Source organism: Orycteropus afer, unplaced genomic scaffold, assembly GCF_000298275.1.
Source record: "Orycteropus afer afer isolate SDZICR_OR568_19922 unplaced genomic scaffold, OryAfe1.0 scaffold00543, whole genome shotgun sequence".
NCBI classification, from domain to species: domain Eukaryota; kingdom Metazoa; phylum Chordata; class Mammalia; order Tubulidentata; family Orycteropodidae; genus Orycteropus; species Orycteropus afer.
This window is the reverse complement of record NW_006922130.1, coordinates 1,555,389-1,575,433: the sequence shown is the minus strand read 5'-3', so window position 1 is coordinate 1,575,433 and position 20,045 is coordinate 1,555,389. Positions and strand designations below refer to the sequence as shown.

Here is a 20,045-nt window from a genome sequence, read left to right as displayed (position 1 = left end):
GGGTTTGAACCGCCAGCCGTCTGGTTAGCAGGCAAGTGTCTTAGCCACTATGCTACCAGAGCTCAGAATATCTACTTCTACTTACGGAGTATTACAAAGGAGTGTTACAAAGAATTGTTGTAGAGAAAAATTAGATCTGTAAATTCAAAAATAAGTTTCTACTAGAGCAAATAGAACATACTTCTAATAAATACACAGAAGCTATACATTGTCATTTTACATATTCAAATTAATTAGAACATTCAAATTTAAAAGATTAATTGAATTTAGGAGAAATATTCCAAAAGAATTGGATTTTCTCTAGATACAAAAACAATAAAAATTCAAGGACATAAATAAAATTGGGGAAAAAACTAATATTATTTTTAATGTCGGCTCTAAAACATTTATAATATGATAGAGAATTTACATCCAAACATTTTACAAAATAGTTTTAACAGTACCAATTTGAGAGTTATTAAATAAATAAATAAATAAATATATATATATATATATATATATATATATATACACATACACACATACATATATACATATGTATATCTATCAGAGATTGTGTCTCATCTGGGAATTATTATACTTTTAACTTAGTTTGGCCTTTTCTGCAATACATATATATGCATATATGTGTATCTATCAGAGATTGTGTCTCATCTGGGAATTACACTTTTAACTTGGTTTGGTCTTTTCAGTAATACATGAACTCATCACAATTATTTAAAAAAAAAAAAGAATTTACTCTCAAATTACTCATTCTTACAACATTAATTTATACATATATATATGGGTTATGGATTATCTTGCCTAAGAAAGTACTCATAGAGATACACAGTTGTATTTCTGATGAGGTACCTATTTGAAAATCTTATTTATATATTTTTTCATTCTGACATTAAAATTATGTCATATTTTTAAAACAGTATTTAATGTATGTAAATGCACACCAATCAAGATATAGAATGAACAAAAATTCTACTTTTAAATTTTTTTCTAAAAATCTACTATTAAAACTTTTATGGTAAATGTTTATGGATATGCTCACTCATATGTATGAGTAACTAAATGACTGATCCTACACAGAGATGATGATAGCTACCATGTTATCGAGAGTAAATTACAACTTCTCTTAACCCCTTCAAGGTAGAATAATAAATACACATTTTCTTCCTTAAGCTAGGACTATCTTTACCTAAGCTGACACATAACACAAAGCGCATTATTTTAAACCACAAATGCAATTTCTGTGCAATCTGGAAGACTGTAGCAATAAACTAACTAGCAGACCTCAGCTTACTACAAAAGAATACAACACTATTTACATATTTACATTGATAAATTAGGTTAAAACACACAGAAAATCTGAGTTTCATCTCTGCACATCAACCACTCAAACCAGAGAAGAAAAACTGGCAAGAAGTCTACCAAAATGCTGCTTTAATTATACTTGTAAAAGTTTGATTTACATATTCTTTTCTTAGTTTTCATACTTAGCAGAGTTCATTAAAATTTTATGTCTGTAAGTATAATAAAAAATTATCAATCATTCTTATTCTTTGAAAAAAATTTCCAAAACAAAATTTCCCAAATACAGGTTAACTCACAGCCTAAATTACAGTATGTTATCCACATACAGAGAAAAAATGAAATGGAACAGTCCTAAAATGTTTCTAGTAATGACAATATTTACTCACTTTGGGTTTATAATCATCTGATTTAAGCCTGAAAATCAAATAACTGATTTTTATAGACTTTCTCTTATGCAAAGGGAAAAAATATTTGACTTTTACTGAAATGTACACTGGAATTCATTTATAAGAAAATATCTCACACACACAGACACACACACACACACACACACACACATATATTGGTTTAGAACCATGAGAACACTTGCTCAACATAACACCAAGATTCTAATCACTTACCTTAACAGTGGATTTCTTTAAAGGTGCATGATGGAGTATCTTCATCTTGAGATGGACAGATGCCTTCGTTCACAGCAGGGACCTTGCCAACTTGCCCATTTAAGTCTTTTGATAAGCTGCTAGGAGATCAGGGTGACCTAGCCTTGCCCTGCAGCTTCCCTCTTAGACGGATAGTCTAGGTCTAGGAGCTGACTGAGAGTAGAAAAAACAACATTCCCCTTCAATACACTGTGGAAGTGGGGGCTGATAATTTGCACACCTAGTTTATCATGTCCACAGGACAATGTCATTGAAATTTTAGGTAATTCCAGTGGAATAAAGGAATTTCAAGGACATGAGAGAAAATCTCAACTAGTTCTGATACCTCATCCAAAACAACCTGCCAAATGAATCACAGAAACTTCTTTTCCTTAAAGCATTTTGTCAAAATGTACATTACGAGTTTTAAAAACATGGACTTCGTTACACAAGACAAAACTTTAAAACTTCCCTATGTAAAGAGAATCAAGGGAAATGAGTTAGAGATTTCTTGATCTCCAAATATACTTTTATCATTCAAACTCTTATAACCAATACTTAAGCTACTGAATGAAAACAATTAAAAAAAAAAAAAAAAAAGACTTTACCTTTTCAAGTGATTTCCCTTCCAACTGCATCAAAACTCATGTCAAAATAATGCAAACGCTATTCAAAGCAAAGTGTTAAGAGTAAATACACTGGTTTTACATGGAATGAAGTTTTAGAAGAAATCTTTAGGACCCTCCCACCCTAACCGCCCCCCAAAATCTCAAAACATTTTCATAGGAAATGTGATAAAAAGTTATATAAAAGTAGGCATGCAATTATTTCCTTCTAAACATGTGTCTGAAACTATCAAACTTTTCCCCTCAACTATTTGAGAATTTCTCTGTCCTAACGTTTGAATATTTGTGACAAGTAAAAAATGTGTTTACAACCTGTGACTACTTCGTGAAACCTTACTAGTGTATAATAATGTTCAAATATCTGGCAAATATTTTATAGTAATATGAAGAATTATTTACAGCAAAACTATACATACAAAACAAGTATGCCGTAATTTTCTTAAAGATGCACCGGCTATCAAGCTGACATTCAATTTTTCTAATTGACAAGGATCACATATGGATAATGAATGAACCAATATTTTTTTTTAAAAATTAGACACTATCATAAAACAAAAGATACTTTAACTCTAAATTTAAAATTTATTATACCTCAACTCAATTAGAGGAACTGTCTCTCCCACTCACCACTGTCCCAACAATAAATTATTTCAGGTTAAGTCTCATAAAGTATAATAAGGTAGGAGAACTCTTAAAAATGCTATAGTGCACTTAACCACTTTGACAGTACTCCTTAACTTAAACCTGAAAGAAATAAATTATAAAAATAAAAGTGCTGCTTCAACTTCCTATCCGGAGCTAAGTGGTGAGGTTGAAATTCACTGGCAGCAGAAAACTTATAATGGAAAGAAGTATTAGAATAAATCAATGCCTTACATCACCACAGCCAAATCAGACCTAAGTAAAAAGACAGGAGGCTGGCTCAGTTTACTATCTCTTCTCTCACTAATCCTTGGTTTTCACACTAAGAAATGTGAACATCATTATCACTCTAGGACTGTGGATAAAACACCCAGAATTGTACAGGGTACTTAATTGGATAAGTAAGGCACACTCACTGCCATCAAGTTGATTCTGACTCACTGCAAATCCCAGTAGGTTTCTGAGGCAGTAAATCTTTACGAAGTAGATTGCCCACTCTTGCTTCTGTGGAGTAGCTGGTGGGTTGGAACCACCAACCTGCTAATTAGCAGTCAGATGCTTTGGGCACTGTGCTACCAGAGCTCCTTAGATAATGCATATTAAACCCACATCCATCGAGTCGGATCCGACTCATAGTGACCCCTCCTTGGGTTTCCGAGGCATTATCACTATGGAGGTAGATTGGCCAATCTTCCGAGGAGTGGCTGATGAGTTTGAATCACCAAACCTTCTGGTTAGCAGTCAAGTGTGTTAGATAATGCACATTAGGTGCTATTATTTTTTACGTTTTCATTACTGTTTTCCTCATTCATATTATGGCCCATCTATATGACAGACTATATAGAAACTATACAGAAACAATGTTCCCTAATTCATGTAGAAAGAAAATCCCCAATAAATCAGACTACACAGCACTCATTAGGCTACTGAAACTAGAGTTATTTCCAAAATCACAGCTAGATCTAGGAATGCCTTTCTAGGAAATGACACACTCCACAGCAGGCATTCCAGAGGGCCATGTACGCCTATCTTTAAAATATGTAAATACAACTATAAATAAATGCTGTACTAATTAAGGGTATTCACAGGATAAATGTTTACAGTATAAGCTCCTTTAACTGATAACACTTTTCAAAATAAAGATTATTTTCCTCTTCATATAATTTGAACTTTTCCAAACTCCTATCTAGATCAGAGTAGCCTAAAATAAAGGTATTTTGGAGACTTTTTATGAAGACTAGAACAGGGGCTGGTAAACCATGGCTCATGGGCCAAGTTCAGCTCACCACCTGCTTTTGTAAATAAAGTTCTATTGGAACACACCATAAGGAACTCTGGTGGTACAGTGCCTAAGGCCAACCAGACAGCTGGCAGTTCAAACCCACCAGCCACTCCATGGAAGAAGACAGGGCAATCTAGTTCTATGAAGATTTACTGCCTTGGAAACCCAAAGGGGGGGCTCAAGAGTCGGAATCGACTCAATGGCAGTGGGTTTGGGTTTTGGAACACACTATGTCCATTCATATATGTATTATCTATGGCTGCTTTCACACTATGACAACAGAGTTGAACAGCTGTGATAGAGACTATTTAGCTTAAAAATTTATTTATCATCTCGCCACTGATGAAGAAAGTTTGACAATGTTTTAGAGGACCCCTGAAATCTGAGATCTGTATTCAAAGGCAATTTCAGTAAACCTGGAAATACCATAAATATTAAAGTAATAAACATGAAGGTACCCCCTTCCCTCTTATCTCCAAATTCAGTAAATTCAGAGTAGCTTCCCCAAATAATTTCATCTGCTGGTAAAAGGACTATGAAATACAAAGTTAAAAATATGTAATTATAATAAGGATACTTCTTTCCTAAATAATTCTACTTTTAAGACTCAGGACCCATATACACACACAAAACCACACTTTTGTATGTTTTTTAAAGCCCACCTTCCATTACATATTCTGATATTAGTTTATTGATTCTTCTCATCTACCATTCTATTTGGGAGTTCACTTATGATCTTCAATAGATGTAGTTAATAAAACTTTAAAGATGTGGTTCAAATCATAAATGACATGACAATACTTTCAAAAAACAGTCCCTGATAAAAGATCCAAACCAATAGGATGAGTAACATTTGAGGAGTATCTATTAGATCTAGGCTATCTATTCTCTCCATATTATACATAATCAATGATAACCAGGTGTTAAGGAATACATACTGTGGTAGTTCACTTTGTGTGTCAATTTGGCTGGGCCTGGTTGAGTGGCTGGGCAGCTGATGGTAGTTATTCCCCATGATGAGACTGGCAATCAACTCCATGGAGGGATCTACCACAAGCAGATGAGTAACTGTCTTTGGGATGTGGTCTGCTTTCCGTATATAAGGAGAAGCTTTGGGAATGGTCTCTAGCTTATGGCACCTTGAACCCTGCATGCAGCTATGTCATTGTTCAGCAGCCTGCCATACTCTGCCGACCTTGGGACTTACAATGGACTTGAATTAATGGCCTGCCGTGTGATTTGGTAATAAAGACTGTGCCTTGTTACTTGTCAACCTTGGGCTTGACAGACTCAGCAGCCAGCAGCTGTCTCAGTGAAGAAAAGCCTCTAGCTGCAGTGGGCTGGGAGCTGGAGGCAGAGCTGAAGCCCAAGGCTGAGGAGCTTTCACCAGCCCCTAGATCTTGGCACTTTGAACTTGGACTTAAAGCCTCCAAACTGAAGAATAAACTCCTGTTTGTTTAAGCCATCCCATTTGTGGTATATTCTTGTCAGAGTGGCACTAGGTAACCAGAACACATACAGAGCAATTAATTTTCCAGAGTAAGCATATATTCTATTAATTAAAATACATATTTTAATGAGTCATACACAATTAAATGTAATGAAATAACTTGGAAATGGGATTTAAAAATCACTTTGCCTACCATTTGCCAGTTTTTCCTCTCAATTCACTTTAACAAATTGTATATAAGTAGAAATATTATCGATGAGCATCAAGAAAAATTGCAAAGAAATCATGAAAACACAAAATGGTTAGGAAGAAAAATACTGTATCTTTATATAATTTTCTGTCACAAAACCAAATGATATAAAGAGACCAAAAAAGAGCTACTGCATAACCCATCAATGTTACTAAACTTGTAAGCACTCTTTGTTGTTGTTTGTTGTTGTTATGTGCTATCGAGTCGGACGTGACTCATAGCAACCCCTCTTGGGAGTTCCGAGGCATTATCAGTACAGAAGTAAATTGCCCAAACTTCCTCCTGAGGAGTGGCTGGTGGGTTTGAACCTCCAGCCTTCTGGTTAGCACTCTCTACTATACACACACAAAAAAAACCTCCACATTTTTCCAGTACCTACTATTCTTATGTGTAAGCTACTTTCTAATCTGAACTATATTAACAGTAATATTTGTGGACATTACTTGAAAACTAGGATAATAAAATTTCCACAACTATCTCATTATTTCAGTCAAGCTTATTAATATAAGAATCTGCTTCAAATATAAGTTATAAACTTCAGAAACTCTATTATCAACTTTGACTGTTTACTATATAATTAAAATAACATGACCATTAAAAATTATGGTTAGATCACTCATATCACTATATATTATGATTTTTCATTTCATGAATAAACCTAAATCATGTAAAACAGTGACAATAGCAAATTTAAGAAATACAGGCAGAGAAAATTTTATGCTTTTACAATTACATAAAAATAAAGTTATAAAATTTTAAAAGCTGAAAACCTTAAATATATATACTCTGCAAACTGATCTGTTTTATGGATTTTTTGACCTTATATCAACACAGAAGTGCTTTAAATAATGACATATAGAGATACTTCAATGATTCAAAATTTTCCCTGGACTTTGTGCTGCTCAAGTTAATAACTAAAACTGTATTTTCTATGTTTTCAAGGAACTGTAACATGAAACCTGTTAACACATAAAATAAAATAGACCTTATAATAGATCCTAAACATTTGTTTTTACTAATATTACTTTTACATTTTCTAAATTCAATGTATTCAAAAGACACCTATGTGGACATTTTGTTTCAACATCAAAACAAATACTTAAAACAACAAGAATTCAATAAATTCAACAAAACATAGTTCTAGTAAACTATGTAAGAAACAAACAAACAAAAAAAAAAACCCATGCTCATATTTTAAGCACTTACCATACTACTAATCATAAAACAGAGAGAAACAACAGACACAAAAGAATGCAAAAATTGAATCCCAAATTTCTTATTAAATAATTTGGGCTGAAAACTTTATTACTATCAAACAACTTTACCCTTGGAAACAGAATATGAACCAACACAGTAAGCACTTGAAAAATGTTTCAAAATGTGAATGGCATTTTTTTTTCTAAAGATAAATAATGGAAGAGGTACAGCAAATGGATGCAGAAAATTCAAGTGGTTTGTGTAAATCCATGGCGTAAATTATAGAAAAAATAAAGCATGAGCATTTCCCCACTCACCTAGCCCACCTGCCTGTGGTCTTTCATAAACCAATCACAACCCCCCACAGGTGGACAGGAGACCTTGCCTTTCACCTACAATACTGAGGACTTTGCTGCCTTCTTTCTTCCCAGTAGCACACTGGTATCCTGTTCTTCAACCACCTAAGTGTCAGTTTGCCAGAGGATAAAAACAAAGTAGTAAGGCAAAGAGAATGAAAAGGGAAAAAGAGGGAAAGGACTAGGCGAAGAAAGGAAGAAAGGAAAATATATGTCCTCAGACATTAACAGGATCTTACTGGCTTCGCTGTCTTAGTGCCTTACCCAAGCCTAATCTCTCCAGAGGAAATCCTCAGTTCTTGTCCTGACTGCTCCCAGAGTCTCAGGAATCTCGCCTTCAGGGCCTGGAGAAGACTGAGTCCACTCCCAGCAAGTCAAATTAAATTCTGAATGTGTTTTGCACTAAAACTGTTATATAAAGTGACTAACTTCTATCCCTGTAACTCCTAACCTTGTTAAGCCTTTCTCCTTTTGAAAATATGAATTATAGAGAAAAACAAGAGCTGTAATCCTCTAAATGTTACATAATTTCACTGGATTCATGGACTTTGGCCAACGAGTCCTTCTTCCTCACAGTATTATCAATACTGAATTTTAGTATCATTACACATTAAATTTTTCCCTGCCAGCCCAGGGCTAAATCCCATGCAGTATTTTTTCTAAGGGAAACTAGATTCTGATTTTAAAGCAATGGCTTTATAAAGAGTTCTCAAACACAATCCTATCACAACATATATCAATGTATTTCTATGTTAATTGTCTTCAGATATATCACAAATTTAATACTTTTAAAAGTCTTTTTCATGCTAACCAACAGGTGTCACCCTTATATTACAAAAAAGAGGGCAAAGCTATTATATTACTATTCCAAACATATGAAACTAGTTCTAGAAAGTATTCTAATTGCAGGAATTTTTACTACTTATAACTCAGGAAAGAAAACAAAAAATGTGTATGATGTTTAATGAATAAGCCGCCTTCTAGTAATAAAAATGATAGTGACATAAAATTATAAAGGTTATTTCATACACTGATAATTAACTATAGAGATGTATACAGAATTACAATTACAGCATATAATCATTTTCCTAACCATTTTTCCTTAATTTGTATAGCACATTAATTTTTGCTATGTTCAAATTAGCAATTCAAAGTCAATAATAAAAAATAATGTTGAGAAATAGGTGTTAAACATATAATTTGATCAAGTGCTTTCAACCCAAACTACAGATGGGAATACTTACTTATCAAAGCTATCACTATTTTTGATGAAGCTCTCCAGCTTTTCCTTGGCATATTCCACAACATCTGAATGAAGCTCAATCCCATGATTTATTCCAAAAGGACCTGAAATCGTAGCAGCAGCATTTTTATAAAATATTAATAATGTACCTTTACAGAGCTTTTAATTTCTGCTCACATTATCTACCATAGGATCATTTATGGAGAATCTGAAATATGTGACTACCTAACTGAAGTTTAATGGAAATTTTACTGTTTACACTGCTTTTAAAAATAAATGTTCCACTCAGTTTCCTATCAAAAAGCACTACTATGCAGAAGGATGACACCTGCAGAGCTCAGGTCAAAGGAGCAGCTTATCCAACAGGACTCTACTGTCAAGAGAACAATAATTCTGTGTGAATTTTAAGTTCTTTACCAATATATTCGTATTTATCATTACCTTAAAATTCAGAAACTGTAAAGTTCCTGGAATCATGGATTTAATAGATCACACATCACACCCCTCTCCAGTAAGTGCTAATTCTTTGAGCAGGAAAACTACACTATTAGTCGTTTGGAACTTTCACCCAAATCACAATTTAAAAAAGAAAAAAAGAAGAAAACTGCACTACTAGTCTTTTAAAGTTCCCCATGTCCAACAGCCTGCAAGCTAGCACTACTGGCCAGGCTGACTTTATTCCTGTTCCAGTTAATTTCCCACTTCTCCCATGACATTCTTCTCCATTCTTTTTGAACAGAGTCCAGGATCAAGGAGAATTTTCTCTGCCTCATGAGATTATCTTCAGATAACTGCTTTCCCCACCTTGGAACCAATACACGGACCATTTCCCAAAATTTAACACTACTGCCAGCCCTATGTCCCAAATGAAAGCAATATACAATCTCATCTAGTTATACTAGTTCCTTTTGAACTTCTGAAATTCAGCCTATCAGGTTTTCCTCACTCGACATTTTTGCTACACTTTTGTTTTACTGAGACTCATCTCTCAAGAAAACCAAGTATTATTTTTCTGTCTTTGGGAACTAGTTATGTGACCCCTACCAAATGTCATTAAGTACACACTGTACACTGGAGGTGTTTCTATGAACTTCTAAGTATTTTGAAATAAAAAAATCACACATTCATACATGAACATGTATGAATGTTCAAACGGCCCATGAAAAAATTACTTTGTGATTCAGGAAATACTCAATTTATAAAAACAAATAAAAATGATCAGATACTGTCTTCAAGCCAAAATCAGCTAAAGACAATGCTATAACCTGCCATACTTATGCCATTTCTATTTGATTGGTATTCCTCAAGAAACTGCCTGAATTCTCCCTTAAAAAAAATGTATTCAAATAAAAAAGCTCTGGTTTCACCAACACAAAGCAGACAGAATCATATTTCTTTGCAATGTTACTATACTTTTTAAAAACACACAGTTCTCAATGATGTAATTTTCAAAATGTCCTGTTCCTCATTTCTTGTTTCCTTACACTTGACCTGTTAACCTATACCTGAATATGGGACATCTGTCCAGTATCACTTAAGGCCTCTTGTAATTGTTTTATTATCACCATAGGTAAATTGAGTAAAAATGAAACATTTATCTTTTCTTTAAAAAAAAAAAAAACACTGGAAAAAGAAAACTTAGAGAAGCATGCAGAGTGACATCAGTTTTTAATTTAGTGATAAATCTGAGTGTTTTGAGAACTTGCATTACTACAGTGGTCAACACATAGAATGTTAAGAAAATTGAGTAACATTTTCCTCATCTGAAAAATTGACATTAGACTACTGCTATTTAACGTTACAGACAAGTTAAGGAAAATACTGTTCTATAAAATTAAGTCTAATTTCTAACCCTTTAAGATATTCTATTGAATATAAAATTTTCCTATTTTCAATATCCATTAAGAACCTACTTGTAGGAGCTCTGGTGGCATAGTGCCTAAGGCATTTGACTGCTAACCAGAAGGCTGGTGGTTCAAACCCACCAGCCACTCCTGGGAAGGAAGGTTGGGCAATCTATTTCCGTGGTGATACTGCCTCGGAAACCCAAGGAGGAGTTGCTATGAGTCAGATCTGACCCGACAGCAATGCGTTTGGTTTTCTGTTTTTGCAGTAATCAAGTATTGTTATGGAAAAAGAAAACGAAGGTTATACACATAGAGATCAATAAAAAGAGTCACTAGGGCTAGCATTCTGAAATTCCTGAGAATGTATACACAAGCATGTTAAGAAATCTGGCAATATGAGGAAGTAAGACTTCTAGTCAATACTTATACTGGCTTTTCACTGAAAGCCTCTATTTCAGAGTTCTAGATCCAAAGGGCCTAGGTAGACTGTACTTCACTTAAAGTCATCATTAGTCTCTTTTTCCTTTACTTGTCTTCTGTTTAGTCTCTTTTTCCTTTACTTGTCTTCTGTTTACTGCCTAAAAGCAAAGTGGCAACTTCTAAATTTAAGGTTGGAAGTTTGTTAAAATTTCATTAGAATATCTTTCATGTAACAACAAAAGTCTGACATAAGATGATTAATCATAAAAGATACAAAATATAATTTCATTAAGATACACAGGATTTGTTTGACAAATGGTATAATAAACATAAATATAAAATAATACTATGCACTAACATTTAGGGCAAGACACTATTTATGATTTTTTTAAATGATGGAATCATTTAAGTTACACCTGAAGACGTATCTTTAATTTCATTATTTATTTGAGTATTATAATAATTAACATAATGAAAACAATAAATTAAAAAGAGAAATATATTAATAAAAGGTGTCATCAACATCTCATTATTTAGAACATTATACACTAGAACATATCAAGTATCTGATAAAAAATGTAATGCAAGTCTGATTTTTACAACTCATATAGAACATCTGCATTGAAGAGAACAACAGGAAAATAAAGCACAGGAAACTGAAAAGGCAGACACTGCTGTTTCTAGGGAAGGTACTCAATGTTCTATAGTGGCAAGGAGGCAGATTCATCAGCAAACCCATTTGTCTAATGTGTGTCTTAACCATAAGCATGCATACCTTTTTCAATCAAAAAATACGCTGCTAGAGAAAAATCAAAATAATAGAAGTATAATATTCTCAGATAATAAAATAAATCAGTAATAAAGTAATTCTGCTAGAAAGGAACAAGTCATCAGTGGAAAAAAATGAAAGAATATCTGAACAGAAGATGTTAACAGGCAAGATGAAGTATAAACTTGACTTTGTAATCAATGGATTCCAATGTTATTTTGTATTTGCCAGTAGAGAGATTTTTCTATAAGATACTCTGGGCTTAATTTTCATAATATATATTCTTAAAAAAAAATAAAAAATATTAACAGTTGACTACTATTTTTAACAGCTAGATACTAAACAGGAAATAGAAACATACATAAAAGTCAAAGCTTATTCAAACAAATGTTGTTGTTGTTAGGTGCCATCGAGTCGTTTCTGACTCAAAGCGACCCCATGCACAGCAGAACGAACACTGCCCGATCCCATGCCAGCTCCATGATCCTTGCTATACTTGAGCCTGTTCTCGCAGCCACCGTGTCAATCCATCTCGTCGAAGGCCCTCCCCTCTCTCACTGACCCTCCACCTTACCAAGCATGACATCCTTCTCCAAGGACTGGTCCCCTCTGACAACATGACCAAAGTAGGTGAGACGAAGTCTGGCCATTCTCGCTTCCAAGGAGCATCTCGGCTGCCCTTCTTCCAGGACAGATCTGTTAGTTCTTTTAGCAGTCCATGGTACTTTCAGCATTCTTTGCCAGCACCACAACTCAAAACCATCAACTCTCCTTCGGTCTTCCTTATTCACTGTCTAGCTCTCACATGCAAAAAGAACTGGTCGACCTTCATCCATTTCAAGAGGTGGCATATTATCTAGAACCAATGGTACTTAAGGAGGAAGTCAAAGCTGCAATGAAGGAACTGGCAAAGAACAAGGCTCCGGGAATTAATGGAATACCCACTGAGATATTTCAACAAATGGATGCCACACTGGAGGCACTCACTCGGTTATGCCAAGAGATTCGGAAGACAGCTACCTGGGCCATATTTGTACCCATTCCAAAGAAAGATGATCCCACAGAATGTGGAAATTATCTAACAATATCATTAATATCACACACAAGTAAGATCTTACTGAAAATAATTCAAAAACGGCTGCAGCAATATTTTGACAGAGAATTTCCAGAGGTGCAAGGTGGATTCAGAAGAGGACGTGGAACAAGGGATTCAAACACATAGTTACTGGGAAAAAAAAACCTAGGCATCCTCTGCAATACCAGTAATGATTTTTAAGGCAGGCAAAAGCCCATTTATTTATAGTAATAATAAATATAATGAAATTCCAGTAAAATGAAATTTAGATGCTGTTTTTCTTTTGTAGCAACTTGATCTAATAATCTAGCTCATTTATTAGTTTGTTAGCTTATTAGTCAACAATCAAAGCTTACACATAAATGCTAGTAATTAGATATCCAATATGCATGTAATGGCTCTATTTCTTATTTACATTGATGTTGACTCCATGTGACACTCAGTATTTATGCCCCACTGCCTGCTCTGAAGCCCCTAAGAAAGCTATATGAAAGTGATGAATGACAAGTCTCCTAAGGTAAATCAGACAAACTTTAGAACTTCACACTACATTTGAATGAAGCTCTCTGTGTATTTCGTGTAAAGCCAATTTATACAACTCAGCTACAGGCAAAAGATACTTCATTAATACATAACTGAAAGAGCTGCAAACTAATTTTAAATTGGTAAATGTGTTACATATGTTTTTACCACAATTTTTTTTTGTTTAAAGATAAATTTAAGATCCATCATTTCACTTGAAGGCTGTGAGGTCTAAAATCTGGTTCAGTGAGGAAAAATAGTGGATTTAGGATCAGATGTCCTGGTTTCCAATCCTGGTTCCTCCTCTTAGCAGTTGGGTAACATGACATTAGTTGCTTATTGTTTGAAGACCACTACCTAATCTGTAAAATTAGACAAGATATCTACCCTACCTGCCTCTCAAGGTCCCTTCAGGGCTAAATCTATCAAGTTATTACTGGAGGGAAAACTGTAAAATAGAGAAGAACGCAACACAAATGCAACACACTGCCTTCGAGTTGGATCCGAATCATAACGACCCCTCCCTGAGTTTCCGGGAGGGTATCACTACAGAAGTAGATTGTCCAACCTTCCTTCTGAGGCGAGGCTGGTGGGTTTGAACCGCCAGCCTTCTTGTTAGCAGTCAAATGCCTTAAGCACTATGCCAAATCCTTCAAAGTATGCCTTCATATACTTCCGAATTTTTGAGAGAGAGAAACTGATATTCAGGTTTCTAACTTGAATAATTCGGTAGAAACCACATTTCACCAAGACAGAAAACAGAAAAGAAAGGATTTGTGGTTTTGTCTTTTGTGGGAAAAGATAGAAAATGACAACCTGAGTTACTTGAGCTGGAGAGAGGTTGAATTTTTCGAGTCTGAAACCGTGAAGCAGAGGTATAGTAGGTGCTGCATACTTCATTGTCCAGCTGGTTACAAAGCTGCCTGTAGGTCAAAAGCAGCTGGAATTCAGCAGACAAACTTTGCCTGACAAAAGAAATCTGTGAATCCTCTGCATATGGATTATTATTTGAAAACAGCAAAGATCCACCCTTCACTACAGCCTAAAGCCAAAGAAGTTTACAAGAAAAGGACAAAGAAACAATTTATAAGATTAATACAAAATGATTTGAACTCCAAAGTAGGAATCTTTGCAGGCCAAGGGATTGGTGGAAGAAAAAGGAGAAAGGTAGACTCTGAGGAAGCCGTGCCCAGAGAGACAGTGAAGGTGGGTTCTAGAAGGGACCGCAGGCCAAGTAGCCAAGTCATTCAAATCAATCTCTGGCTCCAATCTGAGGGTGTAGTTTAACATCCAACCCGCTGTAGGGAAAATTATATGACAAGAGAAGACAAAACTACTCTACAGGTACCAGCTCCTACACCTACACTGGAAGAGAGATGTCACAATTTATTTTACAAATAAGGAAACAAACTCTTTAGTAATATTTGGTAAGTGGAAGGTCCAAGCTGAGGAGAGGTTAATCCTCAAGATAAAAACTCAAGATGTTCAAAAAACTACCTAAGACACTTGTCACTTGCACTAAACTTTTCACTTCTGAAAATAGTGTAACCAGAAGAAATTACTATAAAATTTCTAGAACCTGTACTGCTTCCTAATATTTGATATTTTTGTTACTTATAATTTTTTGCCCTATGATAATTCCTGGGTATTGATTGTCAGAGACAGCAGCAAAGGAGAGGGTTGAGAGTAATGATGTATACTACATAACCAGTAGTAGTGAGAAGGGAAAAAAAAAAAAAAAGTCTACAGGAGAGCAGTGGAAGCAACTTAACATAGGGCACAAAGTCAGAAAAAAAAGATGAACAGAAGGCTAACTGGGACTAAGAAGTAACAGTTTAAACCGCAAAGAGCTTTTACTGATTCCATAAAATGAGATCAATCTAAAGGAAAGAGTTCCTCTCAAAATAGATTGGCTCAAAGAATCCCAAATAAAGCCCTTCTAATTTCTAAAACAACATAATCTACTTTAAAAAAAAAAAAAAGTAGGATAGAATTCAGAGGGAAAAAATAGGTTTGGTTTAATGCAGCAGTAGAAGGTATCACACGGAGAAATTTGGATACCTCCAGAATATGTTTTATTTACCAAGAAGAAGTAGGTGTGGGGAAGGTACTTGACTACAGCCTAGATCCTTAATCCTTTGGACTGAAGACAGATTTAATTTAATAAGAACCTTCCAAAAGGTACACATAAAAGATGACTACAAAATTTTTGAAAATCTGATTTCTAAAAAAGGACTTATACTCAAAATATATTAAGAATACTTACAACTCAGTAATAAGAACACCAACAACCCAATTAAAAAATAGGAAAAAGACTTGAATATATTCTTCTCCAAAGAAAATATAGGAATGGCTAATGGACACATGAATAGATGCTTAATAACATTAGTCATAGGTAAGTGCAAATTAAAACCACATGTACTAAAATAACTATTAAACACACACATAGAGAAAGAAACAAGAGTCAATGAGGATATGGAGAAACTGGAACCTCATACATTATTTGTAGATAAAACAGTATAGCCATTTGGGAAAATAATGTGGCGATTTCTTAAGAAGTTAAATATAAATTTACCAAACTACCCAACAATTTTATTCCTGGGAATCTACCCAAGGGATATGAAAACCGATGTCCACATAAAGACTTGTATGTGAATGTTCATAAAAACATTATTCATAATAGCAAAAAGTAGAACCAATCCAAATGTCTATCAACTGGTGAATGGATAGACAAAATGTAATATATATATCCATACAAAAGAATACTAGTCAGCAATAAAAAGGAACAAATTACTGATACATTCTATCCACAATAGGATCAATCTCGAAAACATCATTCTAAGTGAAAGTAGCCAAACGCTAAAGACCACATATTGTATGATTTATATATATGAACTGTCCAGAGTAGGCAATTCATATAGACACAGAAAGTAGATTAGTGATGGTCAGGAACTGGAGTGGATACAACTGGACATGGGGGATCCTCTACAGATGATGAAATGTTCTGAAATTGGGTTTGTAGTAACTGTTGCACAACTTCGTAAATTTAACAATAATCACTGAATTGTACTCTTAAAATGGTGAGTGTAATGGTATATGAAAAATCAATCAATAAAGCTGTTTAAAAAAATAAATAAATAATCATGAGTTCCTGAGTTCAAAGGCAGTATAGGGTAGCTGAAAAAGGACCATTTATTGTCCTGTGGTAGAGAAAGAACAAGAGCAGAGGTCAAAAATGATGGCCAGATGTAGCTTAAGTCATCAGGCCTTTTAGACATAACATTTATAGGTATTTATACAAATCAGAGTAAATTTCTTATTAAATGCAGGAGGCTGTCAACAACTCAGAGGGGGATCTATGTAGGAGACCCTGGATAGAGAAAAACAACAATGTGGAACAAAACTCAAAACCATTTGGAAAAAAAAAAAGAGACCAGGTTTGCTGGTCTGATAGAGCCTGGTGGAACCACTGAGACTATGGTCTCTAACTGCCCTCAGGTCTGGAACTGAACCTACACCTGTGGCTTCCAGCCAAATAAAAGACAGGCCTAAGAGTTGAACATGTACCTGAGGTAGAAATACTTCTTGGAGAGAACAATCATGGGAGAAAGAAGGGCTGTTTATGAACACGGAGACAGTTCAGGAAGCAGGAGTGCATGGAGGAACGGACACAGGGAAGAGGTAATTATCAGGAAGAAGTGGAAGGGGAGGTGTTGCATTGGGGTAAATTGTAGTCAATGTCATGAGACAACATGTGTGTCAACTGCTGTATGGAAAGTGAATTTGCTCTGTAAACTTTCACCCAAATCACAATTTAAAAAAAAAAAAAAAATGCAGGAGGCTGTCAATTATTTTGTCTGTAGGAACTTGTGTTCTAGCACTGAAGTAGTGACTACAAAGTGCTGAAATGATTCTGGCTGTGTCCCTGTACAGTTATTAACCAGGCATTAATCCTTGCTCAAAAAGGATCAGAATGGAGAGAACCATCCCTTCTTAAATCAGGTAGAGATTATTATACTAATTTGTCTTCATGGCTCTGAGTTTTGACTAAACACTATGAAGTAAAGGACAGGGAATTGGGAGGCCTCTTTCCTTGCATTCTATTTTTAAATAGAATTGCCTAAGGACTGAGAAACAGGACTCAGAATAGAATTAAGTACTAGATTCTTTGTGAAAACTCTTAATACTGGGAAGATAGTCAAGAAGCGAATGAAATAAGAAGAAATTACCTTCAACTTGAAACTCAAGCTGACTCCATGAAGCATAATAAAAGGTTCTCCAGGCCTAAAGTATAAATAAATTTCATTTATAAACAAGATCTGTACCTCACACTATACACAAAACCTAACTTAATACGCATCAAAGACTTAAATGTGAAACCTAAAACTATAAAGTTCCTCAAAGGAAAAACTAGGGGCAAATATAGGGGCCCTAATACATGGTATAAGTAGACTATCAAGCATAACCCAAAGTGCACAAACAGCAGAAGATCAACTAGATAAATGGGACCTTGTAAATATTAAATTGTTATGTACTTCCAAAGACTTCTCCATAAAGAGTCAAAACAGAACTTACAGATTGGGAAAAAATATCGGAAATGACATATCTGACATGGGATTTACCTCTAGAGTTTATAGAACATTCCAACACCTCAACAACAAAAAGACAATCCAATTCAAAAATGGGCAGAAGAGACACACGCAAGGAAGATGGAGGAATACACAGACAAACGACACAGACCCTCTTCAACAAAGAAAAGAAAAACCAATTGACAGACATACAGAAGATAATCCTGGAACCCTTACCTTTGAAAGGAACTATACAGAAGTGGATTAGGCACCAACTACTAGAAAAACCTGAACGAAAACAATGAGTATAGAGACGGTCGGAGCTGTAGACTATCAGCTACTCCAAGAGGACCAACAGCCTGAACAGTTCCAAGTGGTGTTGAGACCCAAGAACTGACCTAAAAAAGATCAACCCTGGTCACCAAGGGCTGCAGGGACAACTGCACTGGTGGCTTACGACTAGAAAGGAAAACAGAAAGGTGGGAGACAACCTGAGCTGTTGTCTTTCCGCTGTCCAGAGGGCACTGCCATTTTGACTGTTTACATGTGGCAGCCATTCTGGATATTTAAAGTGACCGAGGGTGCAGCCATTTTGAATTTTTATAAGTGGCAAGCATTTTAGATTATAAAGTGATAGCATCCTCATTTGGATACCAGGGACCTAACAATAGGCTCTGTTTGCCAAGGTCGGCAGGGACATACTAGAGGCTGACAACAGGTGGTGAGTGAATAAATGCTTCCCACTAGCAAACAGGAGCACAGCACAGTACCTGCCTGTGCAGACAACATACAAATCGTGGGCAAGTCACTCCAAAATACAATCAACAATTAAGTATAAACACAAAAACGTCACAATGCCTCGGAGACAACAGAGCATCACAGTCCACACAAAGCAGCAAGATAAAGCAGGAGAAACAACAGACCAAGATACAGACCCAAAACACATACCTGAGGAAGACAAAGCACTGGAACTCCCTGATAAGGAATTCAAAAGAATTGTATTTCGGTATCTTTAAAGAATTGAGAGACAGATCAAGGAAAACACAGAGAAAAGCCTAGAACAATTTCAAAATTGACAATACAAAAAAGACAATACTAGAAAAAAATGACAAAACAAATGAAAAATTAGAAATGATACAAAAATCTACACACAGAAATCCAGATGATTAATACCAAATTTTCAGAAATAGATAAGACACTGATGGGAAAAGGAGCAGAATTCAATCAATGGAAGACAGAATTAGGGATATTAAAGGCAAATACCTGAATATTTCTTTGGAAAGGGATCAATTAGTAAAAAAGATCAAAACAAAATGAAGAAACCCTAAGGTTCATGTGGGATTCTATCAAAAAGAAGAAGCTACATGTAATCGGAATTCCAGAACAGAGACACAAATAAAACCACAGAGAAAACTGTCGAAGATTTGTTGGAAGAGAATTTTCCTGGTATGATGAAAGATGAGAATATATACATTCAGGAAGTCCAAGAACCCCAAACAGGACAGACCCCAAAAGAAAATAACCCAGACATATCATCATCAAACTTACCAAAACCAAAGACAAAGAAACAATCATGAGAGCAGCACAAGAAAAACAAAAAGTTACCTACAATGGGCAACCAGTAAGACTAAGCTCAGATTTCTTGACAGAAACCATGCAGGCGAGAAGACAATGGGATAGTATATATAAAACCCTGAAAGAGAAAAATTTCCAACCAAGAATTATGTACCCAGCAAAATTGTCCCTCAAATATGATGGTGAAATTAGGACATTTCCAGATAAGCAGAAATTAAGGGAATTTGTTAAAACCAGACTAACCTCTTACAAGAGATGCTAAAGGGAGTCCTTTGGACAG

At 35.1% G+C, this 20,045-nt stretch overlaps 1 protein-coding gene across 1 annotated transcript in view; it reads right to left on the bottom strand.

Annotated features, from left to right (window-relative positions):
• The window catches only part of PCMTD1 (protein-L-isoaspartate (D-aspartate) O-methyltransferase domain containing 1), a 103,590-nt gene that overhangs the window by 72,798 nt on the left and 10,747 nt on the right, over positions 1 to 20,045 (bottom strand). Inside the window, exon 2 of the mRNA XM_007955898.1 lies at positions 8,991 to 9,093. Within this exon, the coding sequence (XP_007954089.1) occupies positions 8,991 to 9,093 (103 nt within the window). The remainder of the gene's footprint in view (positions 1 to 8,990; positions 9,094 to 20,045) is intronic.